This window comes from Haemaphysalis longicornis, unplaced genomic scaffold (genome assembly GCF_048455015.1).
Source record: "Haemaphysalis longicornis isolate Haplotype H1 unplaced genomic scaffold, Haemaphysalis longicornis Haplotype H1 scaffold_2, whole genome shotgun sequence".
NCBI classification, from domain to species: domain Eukaryota; kingdom Metazoa; phylum Arthropoda; class Arachnida; order Ixodida; family Ixodidae; genus Haemaphysalis; species Haemaphysalis longicornis.
In genome coordinates, this window is record NW_027526295.1 from 178779678 (window position 1) to 178801994 (window position 22317).

Sequence of the window (22317 nt, forward strand, 5' to 3'; positions counted from 1 at the left end):
GGTCTAAGGAGCATGGCAGCCTCCTTCTGTTTTTGACATCTTCAATGCGCTCTGCTGCCGTGCGTCTGGTGCTGGACGTTGTTCTCGGGCGTATTGTTTTAACGAGCAATTAAAAAAAGAGCAGAACTTCAAACCTAACAATAATTCGCTTATGCTTCAACCTGTCATTATATAGGAACGTATCGAAGTCTGATTCCTTAGCTCTAGTTCCTCTGATACCATTGCGTCAAGCGGCTCCAGTCAAGCGAACCTGCAAGTGAAGCAAACGTTGCCGAACCCTTGATCTAAGCAATTTCATGATGCATCGCGGTAAGAGGTAGATTCGTATAAAATGTGGCCAGTCTGTATGCTATCTTATCGGGCATGTAACGCAAAACAGTATTGGTGTTTTAACTGAATCACGCGAGCGTCGACCCTGGCGCGTAATATCCTTAACACGGCTCAAAACAGTGAAAATATTCACATGCTCTGGCGGGTGAGGGCAGCACGACCACGTTCTTACTTTCTGGGCAGCGATTATTCTTGGGGATTTCGCTGTCCTGCGCAGTGAAAATGCGATGACATGTCGGCTGGTCGACGCTCGCTCGATACTGCACTGCAGAAATGGCCGGTTGTGCGCGTCGCGGTGGTCAGCTATAACTATGATGCTGTTCCTTCAGTGCGGGTCTAAGTCGCTCGTTCCGTTCCAGATGGCGATGCACCACGTCCTATGACTGTGTACAAAAAGGGAGACTCTCAGGACTATGTCCAGGCCAAGTCACAAAAGTCCAAGTCTTCAAAGAGGAAAAGCAATGGCACAAAAAATGAGGCAAGTGACTCACTACTTTTTCTTTTTTTGCGGCCTCTGCAGTCCTTTAAAATGCCCTAGCTGTTAGCGGGCGCAGAAGCCTTGTGCAGAATAGTAGGCTCCCCGTAGCCAGTGTAATGAGTTGATTACGGAACTGCCTCATTATTGTGGATGTTACAGCCAGGCCAGGGCCAGTTGGAGCAGCTGGAGGCGGACAACAGTCAAGAGACTCTGGAGGAGGCGGCAACCAAGGCAGAGAATCCGCACATCGCAATGACGCAAAATGCGGTGCGCCGAAAGCAGCGCTTTGTGAATCTGTACAGTCAGGAGGGACGCGCACGCGACGTGGTGCTGCTGCCTGGCCGGCACCCGTGCGAGTGCCAAGCTCACCGACATGCGCTCATCAACAACTGCATCCGGTGTGGCCGCATCGTCTGCCGCCAGGAAGGATCCGGTCCGTGCTTCACCTGTAACAACCTGGTGAGGGGCCCGAAATACCTTGCACACTCCGTTCACCCCTCACAATGGTTGTCTAGACGCTTGTTGGACGTGCCCCTTGAAGTGTATTACAGGTTCCTGTGAGGTGTCCGTTTGACCAGTGCCTGGTTAATATTTTGTGAGCCTGGTGATTGATGGGACATGTCAGCAAATTTTCAAGGTGCTCTGTCAACAGAGCGGGCAATAGAAGAACAGGGGACGACAAAGTGGAGAGAACTGCTAATACTGGCGAGGTTTCCATGGAGACCACAAGTCGGAAGTGTAGCTTTCCACGTGCCTGTGCCTCGACAGGACTTGTGACTTTCACCGCTTGTTGTTGTAGATTCAAGTCTGCAGCTTGTGCAGACGGCAAAATAGGAAGAAATTGGAATGAGGGCGACGAAATGCTGGTACTGGTGGGCAACAAAAGGAATGACAGGCAGCAACTGGCTCTGCTAGAGCGGGCAGATGTAGTTAAAGCACCAAGCACAGTTCGCACAGTGTGCGAGGAACAGGCCGGGAATGCTGTATTGCAGACTTGTAAAGCCAGAGCATGAGAAACGCTGTGTTGTTGACTGGTGGAGACAGAGCAAGGCCTGTACATCGGGCGGAGCCTCAAGGAACAGGGACAAGGAGCTCACGCGCTTTAAAAAATCCACCGAGGAACCTTCAATAAATTTCATCTCCTAGTGGGTATATTATTCTCTAAACTGGCATGGCAACAGGAAAATGTGATTAGCTTGTAAAGCAATTTTGCAGAAGTTGCCAATTCATGAATGCATGCATGGCTTGCTATACCAGTTGTACTGAAAAAAATCATGGTTCACAAAGCAACAAAAGCAAGGTAGGACACAGACAAGTGCATATCCAAGCAATGGGAACAAAAGAATAATGGTAAGAAAACCCATCACAGTGTCTCGGTAACTAAGGTGTTGTACTGCTTAGACCAAGGATGCGGGTTCAATCCTGGCGGTGGCGGCTGTTTTTCTGATGGAGGCAAAAGCGAAAATATTTGTGTGTTGAAATTTTGGCACCTATTGAAGATACCCAAGGGTATTAATCTGTAACACTCCAATACAGCGTGCCTGATAGCCCAAGTGTAACTTCAGTGTGTGAAACCTCCAAAAGTAATAGTAACCAGCATAATGTGTACAGTGTACAGTCAACACTGAAACAAAATAACGGCAGACGACAGACACTGCTGGCCCGGCCCAGCCGCAAGAACGGACAGCTGCGATGAGATAAAACGTGTTCAAGAGTGCCCTTTGCTGCTGCCGTGTGAGTCGGTCCGTGTCATCTGCTGCACAATGGATCTTTCTGCTAGCACATGTGTGTTTCCTCCGATTTTACTTATCTGGAACTGACTTTAAGGCATGCACGACATTGTGGTTACTTTTCAAAAAAATGTTAGCCACTGCCGTCTATGGCTTAGCTAGCAAACGTGTTTCAGGTGTCACGATGTGCCATTTATATTCAGTTTTGCTGATTACGTCGCAGAAAAAGATCAGCTTGACACGACAAAAGGTTTCCAGATAAGGTCGATCGCAGAAAATGCATGCATGAAAGTTGCTCAGTAGCTGAGCAGACAAAACCGGCAAACTCGCACAGCAGCAGCGAAGGGCACTCTCAAACACGGTTTATCTCATCGCGGCTTTCCATTCTCGCAGCTGAGCCGCACCACCAATACCTGTCATCTGCTGTTATATTGTTCCAGCTTAGCTTGTTCATGACTGTACAGTGCGCGTCAGGCTTGTCTAGGGAAAGCGAGCGCGCTGCTTCGGAGCGTGCTGGCGACATCTGCTGATAGCTGCTGGGTTAGAGATAGCTTGCCATTGCGCATGCGCCGATCTCGGACAGGGTCAGGCCGTTCGTCGATTCGCATGTGCTGCTCGAATTCGCAGACGCCACCACCTTCGAGGGGCGCTTGTCTTTCACAGTGGCAGCTGGGAGCATTGACAGGCCAGATAGACGCAATGCAATAACCCAGCAGGCGGTTACATAATACTACAAAACGACCTCCGCTAATCTTCTGAATCTCACGTTTAGAAAACGAAAAGCACGCAACAAGAACGCGGTGCAGCGCTTTCCGTCGAAACTTTTGAGCGATTGAGTAACGGCTGCACTGATAATGCATCACGTCAAATTACGCGCTTATACCCGTGTCACCGCCTAGAGGGGCCCATGCTATAAGACGACCGACCCGAGTCTGTCCGAGATCTACGCACGCGCAATGGCAAGCTATCTCCAACCCAGCCACTATCAGCAGATGTCGCCAGCGGGCTCGGAAGCCGCACGCTCGCTTGCCCTAGACAAGCCTGACGCGCACTGTACATGCACAATCCAACGTGCAGGGTGTGCCGATGGTCTTTTTATGGCACGGCACTGTGCTAAAGGACACTGTTAATCTGCGCACATGGCTAATTATAAGAGCCTTTGTTATCCATAACACTGTTTCCGCACACGACTGTGAACATTGTATGTATTTCAACACAAGCCGGGAGGTATGCGGCTGACCCAAGGGTGCCTGTCTGTGAGCGCCATTGTGTTGCATACCATGTATGCATATTGAGGTCTCGTGCATTACAAGGTGGGCTATGTAAAGGTGGGCCTTGCAAGGTGCATTACAAGGTGGGCCTTGTGCGAGCGACACTCGTGGGGTACAATGTGTAATGGCTTGACTGCATGTGGTAAGCCCCGACCGGGCTTCCTTTCAGTCCTGTTCTTTCCCCCACTTTTCCTTTTAATAGGTGTGCACAAACGAAGAGATGGAGATCCTGTCCCACGACTCGAAAAAGAGCCACCAGCTGCGGAGCAAGCTGATGAACCCGGCTGCGGATGAGAACCTGGCCAAGGCTATCGAGCACAAGAACCGGCTACTTGAATACAATCGGACATCGTGAGTCGCCCCTTTGTGCTCCCCCATCCGAGCAGAGGCAGCTGCAGCTCGCCCTGTCTTGTGTGCGGCACACCTCCGGTGTAAATCCCCCTGCAGTAATTTAATGTGGCAGTATGGTGAATAGCACAATGCATTAGGCTTGTTTGGCATTGTTATTGTTTTGAAGTTGTGTGCCTGTTCAGTAAAATCCAGCTGTTTGGTTAAAAGTAGCCCAGTAAACCATTGGTTAGCGCATTTAAAAGCTGGGTAGCAACCTCTCGTGGCCTGTGCTGTGGACTGACACCCGTGCACGTTTGTGTGCCAAGCTTGCACACCTGAGGTACCACGTACAAGATAACAACCGTCATTTTGTCTTTACCGGCTTGTCCTGTAACAGCAGCCCCAAGAATTGCCGCTACTCCCGTTGTTTAACAAACCCGAATGCAAAACTCTTTCTACCTATGATGCAAGAACTGCTGTTGCACTGAGAGTGAGTTGATGGGAAACATTGACTTGACTCGAATGTGGGCCCAGCAACAGATTGGCATGTTGTGGTTATGTCAAGCCAACCAGTTCCAGAAGTAATTTTCTGCTACCCTGACTACCCAGCGAGTTGCTCCAAGTAAAACACCGCCCGCCCTCCCTTGTTTTTCTTTTCTTCTTTTTTTTTTCTTTTTTATAGTTCGCAAAAGGGTGAAATCAATGAGGATCATTGGCTTAGCTTGAATGTATTGTGAGGTTGGGGAGAGGAGCTGGTATCTACCATAACTTCAGGGATAATGAAAATGGCATTCAACACTTTATAATCCCTGTTCATGTGCAAATGGGCAGTTTTAACACCAAATAAGAGTACGTATCTGCTAAAAGGGGGCCAGCCGCTGTAAATGAGCCTACCAGCCGGTTTCTTCGAACCATTGTCTCTCTGGAGCTGCTTTGGCTATAGCCTACCATTTTACCTTTTGATTAACTCACTCCGCAGCCAATGTATACTAATGTTGCCACCTGTCTGGTTTCTGAGCAGAGCTAGTTTTTTGTACGCCCTACTAGTTGTCAATTCAGCCTCAAAACCGGTGGGCAATTTGCTGGGTCTTTCTTTTTTTAGCGTGTTTTTTACCTTTCCCACTTTACAGTTCTTGGTTTATATATATTCATTCAGAACTCGATCTAACGAAACCCGATCTTACGAATTTCCCTATCTAATGAACAGATTTGGATTCGTCCACAGGTGCCTATACAGCTCAATGCTTTTATGAACTCGAACTAATGAAATGGATTCAGCACCATTCCAGATTTAATGAAGTATTTCAGGAAACAGACACATTTTAAAATGGAGCTATTTTGAATGTGTTTCGTCAAAACGCCACAAATGCCACTATTGCGCCACGTCAGGGAAGAAAAAAAACAAGCCATCTAGAATCATTTTTACAGAGCTCTACGAGATACACTCAGCAGTCCCGGTTTTCAATCAGTGTTACTTGGCGCCAGCAGTGGTGGTGGCACTTGTTTCACGTCCTGTGCCCGCTCGACGCGAGGTGATGAGCATTATTGTCATGCTCAGGCGCTTTTCTGGGGCTCGCGAAGGAAGTGAGGGCTTGTTGAACGCACCTGCATGCTAAAGAAATGTTTGTCCACCTAATGGTAACAAAGCAGACACAAGTGGAAATCACACAGGTTTTTTTTTTTTTTTTTTTTAACTTTTTCTCTAGGCAGTGGGTTCATTTTCCTCAGAGCCCCTGGCGTTCCATTGTTATTATTTTCACCGTGAACTTCTACCACATTGCTATACTATCAGCAGGCAAGCGCCGTGGATTCCTCAATTATGATGCTACGGCAGCTGCTGGGATGCACTTCACTTTAGAGATCGAATTTATGGGATCGACTGCTTGTAAAATGACAGTCCCGATTTTACGAAGTTCTCGATTTAAGAAAATAATTCGCGGCTCCCGGTAACTTCGTTAGATCGGGTTTAACTGCGCATGTGTATACTGTTACGAACTTGTATGTTGGTGTTTTGTAGTCTTGTTTCCCACTTCATTAATAAAATGGCAGCTTTCAGGGGCACAGTGTGCTTGTCCACCATTGTGACATTGGGGGCTGCCTTCCCCAGGATTGTGAGAATTCAGAACCTAGCATGGGCCCATTTAGGTCAGCTGTCTATGAGCCTCGCTCAAGTTGTACCACTTTTGTCGACTGCTTCGTCGACTTTTATGTATAGTTAACCATGAAGCGAGTGAAGACAAAATTTGTAATTTTTTTAGGGTTGAGGCCACAGTTCTTGTGCATGTATGCCAGCTGATGTGTAGTATTTAAAGAAAGGATAGCAGTTAAACTAGCCTGTTATGGTGTAACTAGAGCCACTTTTGTTGCCAATTCATCTGCTGTTTGAGTATACTGCCATGTGCCGGGCACCACAGCATCTTAAAATATGTAACCTGCCAATCACGGGGGCTGGTTACTGCGGTATTTGTTATAACACCTGTTAAGCACTTATCCATTGCCTTGGTCCTTGTGCCAGAGAACGCCGCACTCGAGTTATAGACGACAATTCTGACTACTACTCGTCTGACAACAAGTGGCTAACTCCGGAGCAGCGGGAGCTCATCCGTAAGAAAGAGGAAGAACTGCGGGCAGAGCAACACGCCTCACGGAGACAACAGAAGGTGGGTCACCGTCTGTGCTAAACTATGTATTTTAGCGGGCATGTTTTTTTGTAGACACAAACTTACATTCTCAGCACATTTGTTTTGATGTGCTGGAAGTTAGTTTGTTGACGTGTATTTTGACAGTCTTGTCATGGGAGAGCGGCACTTGTCGAGGTTCATGCGGAGTTAAACCTCTGCTAAGCTCCTCATAAGCATCTATGATTAGTCAGTTTTTTTTTTTTTCTCACCATTGCTCCTCTCTCTACGGCAGCTTCAGCTGTTTGGGCCAGTGAGCTCAGATTGCATTTTACTGAAACCACCATTGAAGCAATGAAGAGATTTTGCCACATTTATGCCATGCCTCTAGTGTTTCTCTCACGACGTCACAATCTGAAGAGCTTGGGGTGACACCACCCACTAATTTGCGCTAGGCCTTGTTCTTGTGCCACCATATGATGCAGCGGGAGTGTATGTAAGCCTCCCCGGCCTTGTACTCCCCCCGGTCACAGGTGACGCTGGACTTTGCTGGCCGCCAAGTGGTGAAGGAGGAGCCCCAGCACTCAAGCATCCAGAGCCTGCTGCAGGCCCTGGTGAAGCCCATGATGGAGGTGGACATGAACGAGCAGGCCTGCAAGGAGGTGGAGGCCATGCATTTCATGGACCCGGCCCTGGACATGCCCCCTCCAGAGGTGAGCCCCACTGCTGCAGTCGCATGCGCCCTGCCAGGGCTGAGGTATAAGAACGATCGCTGCTTCGCGGTAATGCCAAAGAATTGTAAATGTGCTGGTATTGCGAGTGTGTGAAGTGTCCACAGCTCGTAGCAAGTTGGAAGGCAGCAGTGTTGGGAAGGAGTGGGCACTGCTCCTCTCATCCTCCATGCTCCCTTTACGCAGTTTTTTTAATGCAGTGCAGGATAGGCGAGCACAGTTGAAACAGCACACGCATCAACCTACCTTGGGCCCTCCTGCAAGGCCACAGCCAACATATGCATTTGCTCTTGCTGGAGTGAAGGGCTGGCACTGTGGATCTCTGACACTGAACACGTGTTGTGCCTTGCAGCTGTATTTCAAAAGTATGCGCCTTACGTGTATTTGCACGGGAAGCTATCAGTTTGCTTAATTTTTTTGCTGCAAAGGTTTTCAGAGTCACACCACGGGTTTCAGTAAGTGTAATTGAGTAGTGGCAGTGCCATTGCGCAGGATTGTACTCAACCAACATGGAAAGCTGAGGGAATTGGTTAAACTGCAAACTGCATCTTTAAAAAAGAATTAGAAACAGTGCAACAAACAGCGACACACGAAAAGGCATTCATTGTTGTATATGACCTTTCTGTGCGTCCCTGTTTGCTATGCTGTTTTATGCAAGGTGCTTTGTTAGGGCAATATGCAATAGGCAAACGTCTGTAATTCACATTGTACTAATACGCATATCTGAAAGCAAATTACACCATACCTGTCCTCTTGGCAAACACTTTACCCGTGCTGCATTGCAAATGTTTCTGATTAATAGTACTTCCTTCACAGCAGTGTCTGGAAAGCTTGGGAAGTCTAGTTCGAGTACAAATACACTTCAGATTTCTAATACAAAGGGCTAGAAAACCACTGTAGCTTATGTTCTGGCATGGATACCCTAGAACAAATACAATGTTTGATCTGCAGAAAAATTCACATCTATACTCATGAATGTCTGATCGCTTGGATACCTCTACGACTGTCCCAAGTTTTATATTGTTAATTACCCTGAGTAATTAGCTACCGCAGCTTTGAAACAAATTATATGACACTGCCACGTTAATGGCCATTCACAACTGCTGAACACAATTTGTGAAGCAGTTGGAAGACTAGTTGTACATATAGTACAGATTTCAAAAAGCAAAATTGTGGCATGCTTGTCAGTTAAAGGAGCCATGAAGAGAAAACACAAGTTTGGTTCATTCGAAAGATTGCCTCGTTAGAACCATAACGACACCACTTATAACGCAAACTTCGCTCAAATAAGCTACATAATTAGGAAAAAAGGAAATGACCATGCGACCCACCAGCTCATTTTCCGCAACAGAACCTATGATGTCACTTGGGAATGCTCTGCGATTGGCGGAGGCCGGCAAAAGCAAACGCATGTTAGGCAGGGCTTACAGTTTGCATAGCGAGCTAAATGCCCATGAAACATACTGCACATTCTTTTTATGACAAAGAACGGTGGAGTAAACGGTTGAAGTTCCGAACGAACACGCAAGCGTGTGCGCCAATGCGTACGAAACTACCGCCTGGCCGAGCTCAACATCTCGCCGTCGCGCAGACGAATTTTCGGGTTCGAGGCGCTCTGACCTTGGGGGGGAAATGCCGTAAACACCGCGCATTGACGCTCGTATCTTTCTGGTCGAAGCAGAGAGCTCGCGCGAACGGCTTTCCATACACGACACCGGCCAACTGGCATAAGCGATACTGCTACTGAAGTTGAACTATTATTAACCGTAATAAAAATACGGCACATACGTACCAGTCTGTATTCGTCCGTCGCTACGGGGCTGACGAGGCAGCGGTGCCGACGGCAGGGCGTTCGTCTGTTGTGGCTATCGCGGAATGGTCGCTTTCCCGTCCACCGCGTATCCCACAACTCTTGCCGCTCATGCACTTAGAAGCGTTGAGCATTCAAGTGGTGTGAGGTTGCTAAATGCAAGCCCTAGCTCCTCGGCGAGAGTTTTGTTCTCCGGGTCAGGCGATTCCATGACTAGGGCTGCGGGTGCACTAGGTTTTACAAGTATTTTTAAAATGGCCGCCATCTCGGTCGACTCCCGCGTGTGGGTGGACCGGCCCGTGGACCGGCCCGTGTGACGCCGTTTCTCACGTCACCAAATGTGCAATTTTAGCGGGAGATTTAAAATTTTGGCTTAAATTGCCTTATTTCTCAGTGAATAAAGCATCATTTGCTTCCGGGAAAGCGCTTGGGGTACTATAAAACACCTAATCTTTCGAATAAAACAAACTTTTGTTTTCTCTTCATGGCTCCTTTAAGCGCGTCGCTTTGCGCCCCGCTCCAAGTCGTGCACCTCATCATGCCCAGCGTGGTTTCCACCGTTTTCTGCCTCTGCAAGCGATGCCCCAATGCCAAAATACTGCATGCATTTGCATGCCAAAACAGTGTCGCTTCAAAACAATGCCTGCTTTAGAGAGTTGAGCCCCAAGTTGCCGTCCTCTGCAAATGTGGGTAAGGCATTCTCTGCCATTGCAACCTTGGCTGCAGGGAACAGCACGCGTTCACTTGTTTCACACAAGAGGGCACGAGGGGAAATTCTTTCTTGAGAGCATAAAACGGAACACAGAGATAGAATGCAAAGGCATTTTGCACGGTGCACCTTTTCATTTTGTTTTTTCTTTCCCAATCTTGTTTTTCTCATTGCACTGTTAAAACTAGCCTCTCTTGTTCCCATATAAGCTGTGCTGAGCTTCTGAGTTTTAGGTTGGCTTTTTGGGGGCTCAAACTTGTCAGTGTTCGAGTCTTTGACCCCACTAGCGTGTCGTCAGGGTTAGATTTGTCTTTGTTTTGGCCTCGAGGAATCACGTTGGCTGAAACATGTACGCTATGGTGAGACCTAGTAGTTTCATAAACTGCAGTCTGGAAGATAGCCATATGGCATCACACAGGTCAATCCCTAGCCTGACAAAGAAGAGGTTTTCTGTTTTTTTCTGCCCCGTGCTGACAGGACTTCCCGCACGTGGCACCATAACCACCACTTTCGTAGGTATTTCTACTAGGGGTGTGCGAATATTCGAAAATTTCGAATATTACTCGAATATTAAATATGATATATTCGTATTCGCTTCGAAAACTATGCATTCGAATTGTTTCGAATATTCGAACGGGTTCGAATAATCGGCTATTATCGAATATTTTGGTTGAATAGTTTAAGGGGGGACGCGTCTTTCAACTTACGAAAATCGTCGCGAATTTGTGGTACAATGTCAGCGCAAATTGGCAGTGGCAAAATGTCAGGGCAAATGTGCGAAAAAACGGCAATTCTCGGAGCGCTGTATCTCCGCAGCGGTGCCACCGAGCGCGGCCATTTTGGTACCATTGGATCGGCCGAGCGATCCTCTTTCCGGTCCTTACCGTCTCTTTTATCTTCGTTCATTCACAAACGCACGAATGGCAGACAAATAAAGGCGCACAGACGAAGTGAGATATAGATGCTGAAGCGCGGTTAGCCTTTCTGACTGCGCGCGTGGAAACGGCCCTCCTGATTGGGCGTCGCTGCGGCATTTCAAGATGGCGGCCATCTGAATTGCGTAATGCGCGTTTCTGAGTTCATTTGCACCGCTTCGCACGGCCAAGTTTCTGTTCAATCATGGTATCTGCGGAGGTATTCAACAAAGACATTATCGCGATGGGAATGCCTGAGATCACAAGCCATATTACGGGAAGTTGCGTGGCTGGAAAGGCGGATCGGTCACCCAACGCTTTTCGTGTTTACCCTGGAGGGGGAAACGCGGTGTGCGCGCTTGTGATAGCGGTTCGCGCAGTGAACTTTTCGCCTTATTTGCGATGCTTACACGCTTAGTTATTGCTAAGCTTGGCAGTAGTCTCGCTAGCCTTGGGAAAGAAACGGGTGACGCGCCAAAAGCTTCGGCGCGCACGGCGTAGCCGCTGCGCGTTGGAGCATCGCCTGACTACGCAACCTGGTACGATTGAACTCCAGTAGTTGTAATTAATGCCTGTGATTTTAGATTTAATCGTAAGAGCGACCTGACGGGCCATGTCAGGGGTAAACAAAGGATGACATGTTCCGGTGTACGAGCGCCGCGATGAGGGTGAGCCATATCGCTTTCTTGCGCAACGTTTCCCGCGCACTTCGAGTAATCATGAAAACAGGTCTGAGTTAGGAATACGAATGTGTTGACAGCGTTAAAAATGTACCTTACAGTAGTTGAATTTAAAAATTGATTTTATTTATTTTTTAGGGAAATTATTAATACCAATGCATACATCTATAGTTTAGTGCATAGTGGCTGTGCTGCGAGGAATATTGGATGCCCTCAATTTAAGAGTACCAAAAAATGTCCGAATATTGAAGTTGGAGTTATGAAAAATATTATGCCAAGCTTCAAAGTAGCTCATTTGTACCCTTGTGGTATGTAAACTTTTGGCACTGAACGCCTGCACGTAAGCTGCTGCTCCAGGCAATTATATGAAGCATAAAAGAAGTGAAAGCTCAGTTTTCAAATTGAAGGAAAAGAAAAGAGTGCTTAATTTGTTGCCATGGTCACTGCAGAGGGAAGTTTTGCAGTGCAGTACAAGCAACCAGCTAACCTACTTTGTATTTCAAGCCGTCTCCCCCCCTTGGTCCGCCAACTGGGCTGTGTACGCTTCACAGAGAAGCTACAATTGATGTTTTATGGAAAAAAAGGGTGCAAAAGGCACTCCAATTTTAAGGCAAGGCATTCCAAAAGCCCCGTGTTAAAAAATTATGGAAGGCTACAACCCTGGCGACTTTCGGTGAATGAAATCTATTTTTCAACTTCTGAATCGGTTTTCTCAAAAGTTTTTTTTGCAACCTACGTCTCTTGTTTTAGTGATTTCTTTGTGACCTGTAGGTGTATTTTTTATTCCGTTTTTTGAGTTTCATTCCTTGATCAACAGTTCAGGTTGTAACACTCCTGGTTTTTCAGGTTTACTTTTGGTGAATTCAGGTTTACTTTTGGTCATTCATTGTCTATATGCCTGTTGTACATTCACCTCTAAAAAACGAAAACTAAAAAAAGTTGTGTTCTAATAAAAAATCTAAGACTGTCAAGACCTCGTCCATTCATTTGGAAGTTCAAAGTGTTTTGAACAAGCTTTCTATCATGTTTTATAGGCCACTCAAGCTCGGCGCAAAGTGGACAGAAAAAAAAATTTATAAATAAAGAAGTTTTCAAAATATTACTTTGAAATTTTTATGTTGTTACCAAAAAAGCATTTCCGGTTTCTGTGCAAATTTTCATCGAAATTCACAAAGAGATCAAGAGGTTGATTTCGAAAACCACATTCGCCCTTAATTATTCGATATTCGATTCGATATTCGAAGCTAGATATTCGTATTCGATTCAAATTCGAAAAATTTGATATTCGCACACCCCTAATTTCTACCTTTCTGCCATCTTCACTGGCCATCACATTGTATCATGGGTGTCTAGAGACGAGTGGGTGAGCAAGCCTTGGTGTTCCTTTGCCAAACGGTACATTCCTTGAGGGCTGTGCATGTTGTCGGTTAGGCCTAACAACCAACAGCCCCATATCATCAGTCACCGTAGCCCGGGATGTATAGTTGAGAATTCGCAGGAACCACGTTTGCACAGTGAGTTCTGTACAATTGGCTATGCTCGGATCTGCATTGTCCCTAAGCTCGGGCAATGTGAACGAAAATGGTTGCTCTGTGTAGCACTGGCCCATCCCCATGATGATTGCTTTTGAGGGGATTGTTTTGGGCAAGCCTTTAGCAGTTCATTGTTCGTACTGTCGGACACTGCGTAGTACTCATTCTATGCCTTGGAAAGCATCACAAAGTTGATGTAATATTATCACGTAGACAAGAACATCGTTTGAGGTGAACCACATGGACAACCTAAGGTGCATGATTAAAACGGCGCAAGGGACAGGACGGGAAAAGCTGACAAGGACGGGCGCCCGTCCTTGTCAGCTTTTCTCGTCCTGTCCCTTGCGCCGTTTTAATCACGGGTCCTTACCGACTCGCCCAGCTTCACAGTCTTGTTCAACCTGGGATCACAGGCATAATCGTGATGCAGTTAAAAAGTGACGGGGAAATGGGTGGTCCACTTAAAACATGGGGTAAGATTACAAGGGTGGCAACGCATTGTTAGCAAAGCGTAAGCAATGCGAATGCCAAAGCGCAGTTCATATCAGTGTGCCTATGTGGAGGCTTGGCAACGTCACACTAAGTGCCACCCCTTTAGTGCAGCAGCTTCCTCATTTACATTCAGCCTGGTGCTGCTCTCTTTGCAAGCGTGGCAATTACAGCCACAGTGTTCTGGCTTGCTTTGCACCCACCATATGTCTGCTTTGCCCACTGTCTGCTGACAGCTGATGTTGCCTGCGCTATGCCATGTGTTAGCCCCCTTTTATTTGTCGGTGCTTAGCTGTGCGGCTTTATCTGGAAATGCTCAGTTGCAGCCTGGGTTGAGAGTGACGTGCGTTACCAATGCCCACAATGGCTGTTCAATCTTGTTTAATAGAGTGTTTGGACACAGAGGTGCCAAGCAGCTGTTCACGAGCGTCTTGCACAACTTATGAGCTGGGGGGGGTTATTAAGCGTGAGGTGCCAACTTTTTTCTTCCTGTGATACCTGTTTTGTATCACCCTGGCACACCCTTCAACTCAGGTTTCTGGCTGTTTTCGCAAACCCCATTTCGTTGCTTTTAAATGAGGCCACGCAAATGCCCCAACCAGCACCCGGCTACGAGTGTAGTTGCATTACGCTTCCCACGTAATAAGCACTTTCGAAGCAGAGAGTTTATTACGGGAATTGCTTTATTGTGTTTCATAACCTAATTGAAAGGTTGAAAATAGAGTTCAAGTGGAACTAGAGGTTGTCGTGATGTTACAGTTGTCTTCAAGCGACTAGCACGGGCTATGTCACTCAGGAAACATTGTGTGGCTGTACTTTCTCACATCAAGAATGGAACATGCATTTATTATGCGACAGTCAAAAGAAATTTCAAAGCTTTGACGTCCAGGATTTGCAACGGTCGACATAGGCTTCAAGGAAATTGCAAGGGAACACCATACCAGTACACTCCTAAGCCACACACGGCCCCCATAGGTCCACACAACGATCAACACAATGGGCAACAGAGTGAGTCTTTTTAAAGTACCAAAAAGGTTCGAGCAGGTTGCCTAGAATGGCACGACAGCTGTCTGGCCATGCTTGCTGTAACTTCGTACAGATGCTACTATTAATGCTAGAGCTACTTGCAGATGTTGATGGTGTGCACCCATGTCTTTGTCCCACTCGAAGAGTGGGATCCCTCCATTGGTGCCACTTCTCCAAAAAGTCAGGGGTCAGAAAATGGCACTGTCCACGTCATTCCCCTCCTACCAGGGACTGCCTTTAGAACTGCGTAGCCACGCTAAAACTCTGTAGCATTTCCCCAAGGTTTGGCCCAGCATAGCGCAACCCTGGCCAAACACACCATGCCGGTGGTGCTGCAGCAGCCTTAGCAGTGTTCCACCTGCGCCATTATGCTAGCATGCATTTCACTTTCATCTGTCTTCATTAGCAGGCTCCCCAGCACTGGAATTAGCTTTCCTGTAAAATATATATGTAGCAGCCCATATGGTGGCGGAGCAGTTTCTTAAATACTAGTATTTCACTCAGAAAAATGCAGAGGCCAGATTTTTTTATTAGCTTTCTCGTCAGCTGCAAATCTGCCATCTTCATTAAAGATGTGTGTTGGAATATGCACAAAGCCTGTAGGCCTCCGTTTACCACAGTGCTAACAAGCGTGTTATTTGATTGCAGTGCGCCTCGCTGTTCACCCCTGCATGTCTGGAAGATGTGTTTTTTGCCCAAGCTGAGTCCATTGTCGGTGTATTTACGTTTTCTTGTGTTTTTGTTGTGTGAAGTTGACTCTCACGGCCTGGTGGGCTTGCACTGTGTGTATGTTAGGTGTTGCTGCAGTTACTGTAGTAACAACGTGGGAAACCTGGCTAGGCCTAATGTGTTCTCCCTAAATTGAGGCAAGGAATGAGTGTCGCTAGTGATGCTACATAAAAAAAAAAAAAAAAAAAAAATTCTTATTGGCGGCTTGTACAGAACTATCTTTCTTGAAGGTACAATCGGACCTACTGTAACTGTGTGCAGTACGTGCCGAGTGGGAGCTTGCGGTCAGCGCGGCCGCCCCGGCTGTTGGCCGAGAGCAGCCTTGTGGTGACCGGAGCAGACGGCCAGGTGCTCGGCTCCCGCATCCAGGACCGGGCACTGATGGAGATGTCGGACGATGGCTTCGCCCTCACAGTGCACCAGCCCTATGCCAGTCTCATAGTGGCCGGCATCAAGAAGTGAGTGGGCAGTCCCACTTTCTCTCTTCTAAGGCGAAAATGCCTTAAACCTTCTGTAAGGACTTGGATCTCTATGTTTCTTGGAACGCGTTGTGAGGTACGAAAAATAGTAGCGGGCACCAGGAGAGTGAACAGCAGCATTAGGAGAGGATCAGGAGAGGGTTCTGAGAAAGGGTGATGCAGCATGCACCAGAAAAGAGAAATAGCGCCACAAGAGGGCGGGCCACTGCTGCGAGCAGCGTCGGAGGTACCAATGGGGGTGCACAGGACGCTCCTGGCGATGGCAAGTGAGTGCAGTGAGCTTTGTAGGGGGCTGTACAGGGGGCTGATAAAGGGGTGAAAGGGCACAGCAGCAAAGTTCAGTGGAAAGTTCAACTGCAGGTCAACAGGAGGCCCAATAAGGCATTCCCCTCCACATTCTTCGAAAGTTCTAAACATCCCCCATAAATGTTTTTAGGAGTTCCAGGAGGTGCATTTGTGAATTGCAAGGGAAAGGCAGAAATCTCCACCCTGCTTGCATGAGACGGGGTAGGAAAAATGCCATTCTCATGCTTTCAGGGGGAGGAGCGGTGAAGAAATGAACGGGGGGGGGCTTGTCAGTGACGTCCATTATAAGCCCAAACTGTTGTGACCAAGTGTTTTCAAAAGCCTAGCTAGAAACAACTGGAGCATTTTGTTTGCAGTTTCTGCCACCTCTCCATCACAACAGCTATTGCACTCGTGCTCTCTTTTGCCTTAGCTATAGCAAGTAGCCCTTGTGCGTTTGAGCTGGCTCATCCACAGTGTGCACCAAGCAGGCAGTTACAAAATTCCAGAGCCTATAAGTAACTCATCATATTAATCTTCTTTTTTTTTTTTCTTTCTAAATTGGTAGAAATAATCCGCAAACTCAACAAAAGCAGGTGACAAACCTGCATAGAAATAGTGGTATGCCAGCAAGAGGGCTTGACCAAGGACAGCCACCACAAGACAATTTGTTGTGCATATTAAATGCATTTTAGTATTGGCTATGAAAGGTAGCTCCGATATGTATCGCTGATAATAAGTTGAATGGTGTCTTTTATTAGTTAGTCCTCAATAGTACAATCGTTGTGCTTGAAAAATCTGCATAAAATAGGTATGGGCTGTTTAATGGGAATTCAGTAATTATATAAGTGCCTCTTGTTTAGTTGCGAAATAAAACTTGGCCTACACGTTATCATGTTATGAATGGGAAAAGGTGGTCAGTCGGGCACACTTTTTTCACTTGTGTGCAGGCACGAAGGACGCGCGTGGTTCACAACTTATCGTGGCCGCTTGTGGATCCATGCAGCTGGAAAGCAGCCGACACAAGACGACATCAGCGAGGTGGAGGAAATCTATCACAGGATTAATGAAGGGGGTGCGTTTCTCTCTCTCTCTCTCTCTCTCTCTCTCTCTCTCTCTCTCTCTCTCTCTCTCTCTCTCTCTCTCTCTCTCTCTCTCTCTCTCTCTCTCTCTCTCTCTCTCTCTCTCTCTCTCTCTCTCTCTCTCTCTCTCTCTCTCTCTCTCTCTCTCTTTCTCTCTCTCTCTCTCTCTCTCTCTCACACACACACACACACACACACACACACACACACACACACACACACATGCATGCATGCATGCACGCACGCAGGCACACAACACCCCAAACACAACACACCACACAGAATGCCAGTGAATTTATTTGGTAATGGCTACACAGTAAGCTGTCCGCCTGAATGTGGTATTGCAGCAGAAGAATCAACTCGTACAGGGGCAATGCGTCGGTTAAAGAAACAGTTGAAGACAGGATTCATACCTGTGCTTCTGTCGATACCAGCAAAAGAAATAATGAGAGTGCTAAACTGTTCCAGAAATGGCGCAGCTGCCTTTCTGGGTTGTCTTTTATCTGGTTCTGCTGTGTAAATGAAAGTAAATATGTACAGTCTTTGTCGAAAGTTTCTAGACCTTGCCAGAAGTTGCTAAGACGCAAAAGGGTTCACCTACCTCTCAAGTGAGAACGAAGTGCTTCATGCCGGAAAGCTGGCCAAAGAAGCCTTCTTTCTGTCTCACTCTCATGAAATAACTCTGTCACACTTTTTAATGTCAAGCCTTTGCTTCGAATTTTTTCTGGCCCGGAATGTTTTGGTGTGGCCTAGACAATTTAGACTAGCGCTGCACAAAAGCCGTCTTGCTAAAGACAATAACACAGCTTTCTTTCAAACGAAGTCATTGAACCTAAGTGCATTCACAGATTGGGAGCCAGCGTAAAATGATGTCAACACTGGCAAGAATGACCTTACTCTGGTAATACTACATTCCTGCAACAGGAAATTTTTCCTCGGTGTGGTAAAATGTACTAGAAAATATGAATATTAAGTGACTTCTCGCTGGATGAGAACTGCATTAGTAGCTAATTTGCGCAAAAACTTAATATGCTGTCGACTCATGATTATCCCGTTACACAGGGTGCTTTTAGTGTTCACATTATCTTGGCGTGTTCATTTACAAACATGTTGCGATAAATGCTTTTAGCTTGAGCTTGCTTTGCAATGTTTTGAGCTTGCTTGTTGAGTTTGTTGAACTGCACGTTTCCCTCTTGTGCCCACATACATAAAGTAATTACTTTTTTTTTTTTTTTTTTAGGGGAGGTAAGGGGCATCAGCGTATAGAAAGAAATGTCAGTTTGTTTTTGTTCTCAGTACACACAGTCAACACTATAAAGCAGTGCAGGGTTTGTGTCTCTGCATTCATACACTGCACTACGTATGAGCGCCAGTATTGTGCTCAGAAATCGTATTCATTCCCCATCTTTCTATCCGTCCCCTTGCTGCTGCAGATGCTAGACAGAGACTGGAGTTTCCGGCAAGTTACCCTACTGGCTGCCTTCTGGGCTGCATCAACTTGGTGGAGTGCCTACCCCAGGACACCTACCGTGAGCAGGTGTGGTTTGTGTGTTGAGAAGCTTTCTGGGTGGGTTGGTATGACCACCATTTATACAACAGCCTTCAGAACAGAGGCCACCACAGTAATGGATGCATTGAGAGACCAGGGGGTAGGGAAGACTTGCATTGGTCTTTTGGAGGACGTACCCGAAGAGTGTGTGGGCACAGTAATCTTTCCTAAAAGGAGGGGTAAGTTTCCTATCTGGAAGGGCATCGGACAAGGAGACACCATCTCTCCTAAATTATCTACAGCCTGTACAGAGGGGACATTTGGGGAGTTTTAAGAGTAAATGGAGAATATTTGAGTCATGTGAGATTTGCTGAGGATGTCGTATTGTTCAGTGAGTTGAAATGAGACCTCCAAGAAATGCTTCAGGAGCTCTCATCAGAGTTTAGTCCTAGATGAAGGAATTGAATAGTGTCAAAAAGTCGGAGGGTCTTCCCTTCAGCCTAGGCACTATGTGGTCACTTTATCTTTGGTGCACAAGTTCGCTCTGTTCGTTTTGTGTCATCACTGACTTTGTTACAATGTAATTTCGTCTATATAACTTCAGCCAAATATACAACCAAATATAACTTCAGCCAAAAGTACAAATATGGAATTTCTTTCTTTCTCAGAAAGTTTAACTGAATTTGTTGACATAAACTACTACCCTTTGATGTTCAAATTTTTTGGCACCATGCAGCACTATTTAAATGATTCAAGCTCAAATTTTACTTTTCACTTTATTCCTGTTATGCATTGTAGCTTAGCAGTTCTTTCAATTGCACAAACTGCAAAAATATTTAGCTTGAGCTAGGGAGTGATTCTGGCAAGGTTCCTTCCTTTGGTTCAAAACACTTGACAAGGCTGAAAACCTGGTAAGCACAAGCTTATTGTTAGTCAGACTGCATTTTACTAGCAAAAAAGAGACACGGACGAAGAAGAAGTACACAGGACATTCGCCGCCTCTCTTTTTCGCTAGCAAAATGCAGTCAGATAACCAACTAGCCCAACTTTCTGCCTTATTGTAAGTCATCCTTTGCAAAAGTAGCAAACACTGGGACTGTCAAAGATAATGCAGTGGTCGTCGGTGCTAGCTGTCAGCAAATTAAACTCTCGCAAACTGTAGCCATATCTGACCAGGCATTCCAGGCATGGCGAGACATTTCATGCACTAGTTACTGTAAATGAGGCTTTTTAACTTGCGTGGCTTGGCTCTGAGGCTACTGAGACCATTTTCTCAAGGGAGACCTGCAGTTGGTGATATGCATCTATGTAGCTAGAATGTATCCACCCAGTTAGCTAGGCTCATCAAGGGTGATGCTGAATGATTTGACTTTGCCAGTTAACTGTCTTTGGGGATTTTAGATGGTAGCTATAACTGCCAAAAGCCTTTATGTACAGAACTTAGTATGCGTAATGACTGGGCTGTCTGTGTCTTTCTTTGCTGTGGCACGAATGAATGCAAGGTCTTCCAGTGGAGCATTTGACAGTGTAGCCACAAACATCAGGCGAAACACAGCTAAAATTCTTCAAGCGTCCAACAAGGCACACGGCCATGCGGCTGTTCATCGCTCCCACGTATTCAGAGTGTTTTAATACCAGACAAACAAAAGAAAGTAGACTATATATACAGAAACAGAAATTGTACTAAAAAGTAACGAGACAACTGGCAGAATGTCTAGAGTGAAAGACACGGAAAGTTTAACCATTAATTCATTTCATCGAGTGTTGTGCTTTTTTTTTCCACTGTGCATTTCAGTATCCGTTCGGGGAATGCTTCTCGCCTTTTGTCTTCATTTGTGAAGAGCCTCAAGAGCTGAAGGTGAAGTTCCCGATGAAGGGAAGCCACAAAATATGTAAGTGCTCGATTGAGCAGTCGCTATCCAGTGACCATTTTCCAAATATATTCTAAATACAAAAATTTAAAGGCTGTTAACATTGCTTATGCGTGGAATAGTGAAACCATTGCATTCTATTTCAAAGTATGTGGTTCGCTACAAACGGTAGGTTTGGCGAGATTATGTAATCTCTAGGGATGGGCGAATATTCAGTGTGGTCGAATATTTGATCGAATTGCTCTCTATTTGTTACTTGCTCCAATCTGAATGCAGGTTTCATTTTCGAATTATTTGGTGCTCCCAAACAGGCAGCCACAGGCCAAGTTTTTTGGTCAACCTTCCGAGATGTCATCCCAGGCTTGTTGCAAGACCCCGCCAATACGGACATTTCTATCATCAGTGCGAAGTTGTTGCCTTGCCCAGAGGTTCAATGAGCTCACAGCCGCCATCACCCTTTCCGTTCAAACGCGGCACTGAAATGCCGCCACTGCCGACATAGTGGCTCCATGCCAGTGCACTTGTACTGCTGATTCAATACAGAATTAACTGAACACTGTTTAAAATGGTGGCCTGTAACTTGCGCTTTGGTTGGCTACTGCTGTGGATACTAGTGGCGCCAACTGCATGTCATTTTTCTATTTTTGCAACTACTATTGCGTTTGCGTATGAATCTTCTAATCTAAGTGGACCCATCATCTTTGTATTTACATTTTTTTAGTATCTGCTTACAATTTAGTAAACTAGAATCAAGTAAATATGGCAGCTCACTGCATGAGCTGTGGCAGTCAAGTGACAGGCTACTTGAGCACCCCAGTGATCCCATGGTCTGGAAACCCTCTGGAGTGGTGGAGGAACCATGGCAACCGGCTTTACCCAGCGCTGGCCAAGGTTTCACATAGCACGTTTATATTCCTGCCACGCAGGCGAGAAGTGAGGGGCCGTTCTTGACAGTAGGAAATGTTGGCGGGAGCCAGCGAGAGCTGCTTCTCCCGGAGCATCTAGAACAACTACCTAGTATTTCTTCACAAAAACTTTGAATGCACTAAAGGAAAGCTATGCATATAATTTCCGAATAAGTAGTGAGCTGGTCATAGTTTCACAAAATGCTGTGCCTACGTGAGTTCTGATTCGTTATCGGGTCACAACTTGCTCATTTTTCTTTGTAATTTGTGATGTGTGCTATTCGAACTATTTGATTTGAAATTATTCAACCAAATTAATGTTCGCTTCGAATTCGCTTTGAACCTCATATTCTCTATTCGCCCATCCCTGGTCATCTCCTGTTGCGATAGTCTCTGTTACCAAAGAGATACATGTCTGGTGTGTGATCGTCGCACAACGGTTGCGATGATGTCAACTGGTAATAGCTTTGGCTGCACAGGGCATTGCTTCTTTGCTTGCTGTGTGGCACTTTTGTGATCCTTTGCATCTTCCGAGGTGCTTCTAGGTACGTAAACAACCGCATCTCACAGCTGCTGCTGAAGCAAGCGCTCCAGAGTCCATCACAGTAGAGACCACACAGACTTGCAAAAATGGGCCCAGTGGTGCGAGGGTGTCATCTAACCACCATCATCGTAATCCTTTTCCGATTGCAGCCTTCTCTGTTTGTACAGTGTCAACCATTAATTACATAACCGCTTAGAGTGCAGGATCGGATATAATGCGGGTTTTCCTGGCCACCAGTAGGCCTCCTATAGAACTCTATGCATAAGCATGCTGCTTAAAATGCGC

At 46.3% G+C, this 22317-nt stretch overlaps 1 protein-coding gene across 1 annotated transcript in view; it reads left to right on the forward strand.

Moving 5' to 3' along the window:
* LOC144169557 (activating signal cointegrator 1) overlaps nucleotides 1-22317 on the forward strand; it is a 23611-nt gene continuing 1294 nt past the window's right edge. The window contains exons 1-10 of the mRNA XM_077698782.1: nucleotides 1-309; nucleotides 690-812; nucleotides 972-1267; nucleotides 4012-4160; nucleotides 6655-6799; nucleotides 7291-7470; nucleotides 15639-15835; nucleotides 17092-17216; nucleotides 18657-18760; nucleotides 20508-20604. Coding sequence (XP_077554908.1) covers nucleotides 297-309; nucleotides 690-812; nucleotides 972-1267; nucleotides 4012-4160; nucleotides 6655-6799; nucleotides 7291-7470; nucleotides 15639-15835; nucleotides 17092-17216; nucleotides 18657-18760; nucleotides 20508-20604 — 1429 coding nt within the window. The 5' untranslated portion in view covers nucleotides 1-296. The remainder of the gene's footprint in view (nucleotides 310-689; nucleotides 813-971; nucleotides 1268-4011; nucleotides 4161-6654; nucleotides 6800-7290; nucleotides 7471-15638; nucleotides 15836-17091; nucleotides 17217-18656; nucleotides 18761-20507; nucleotides 20605-22317) is intronic.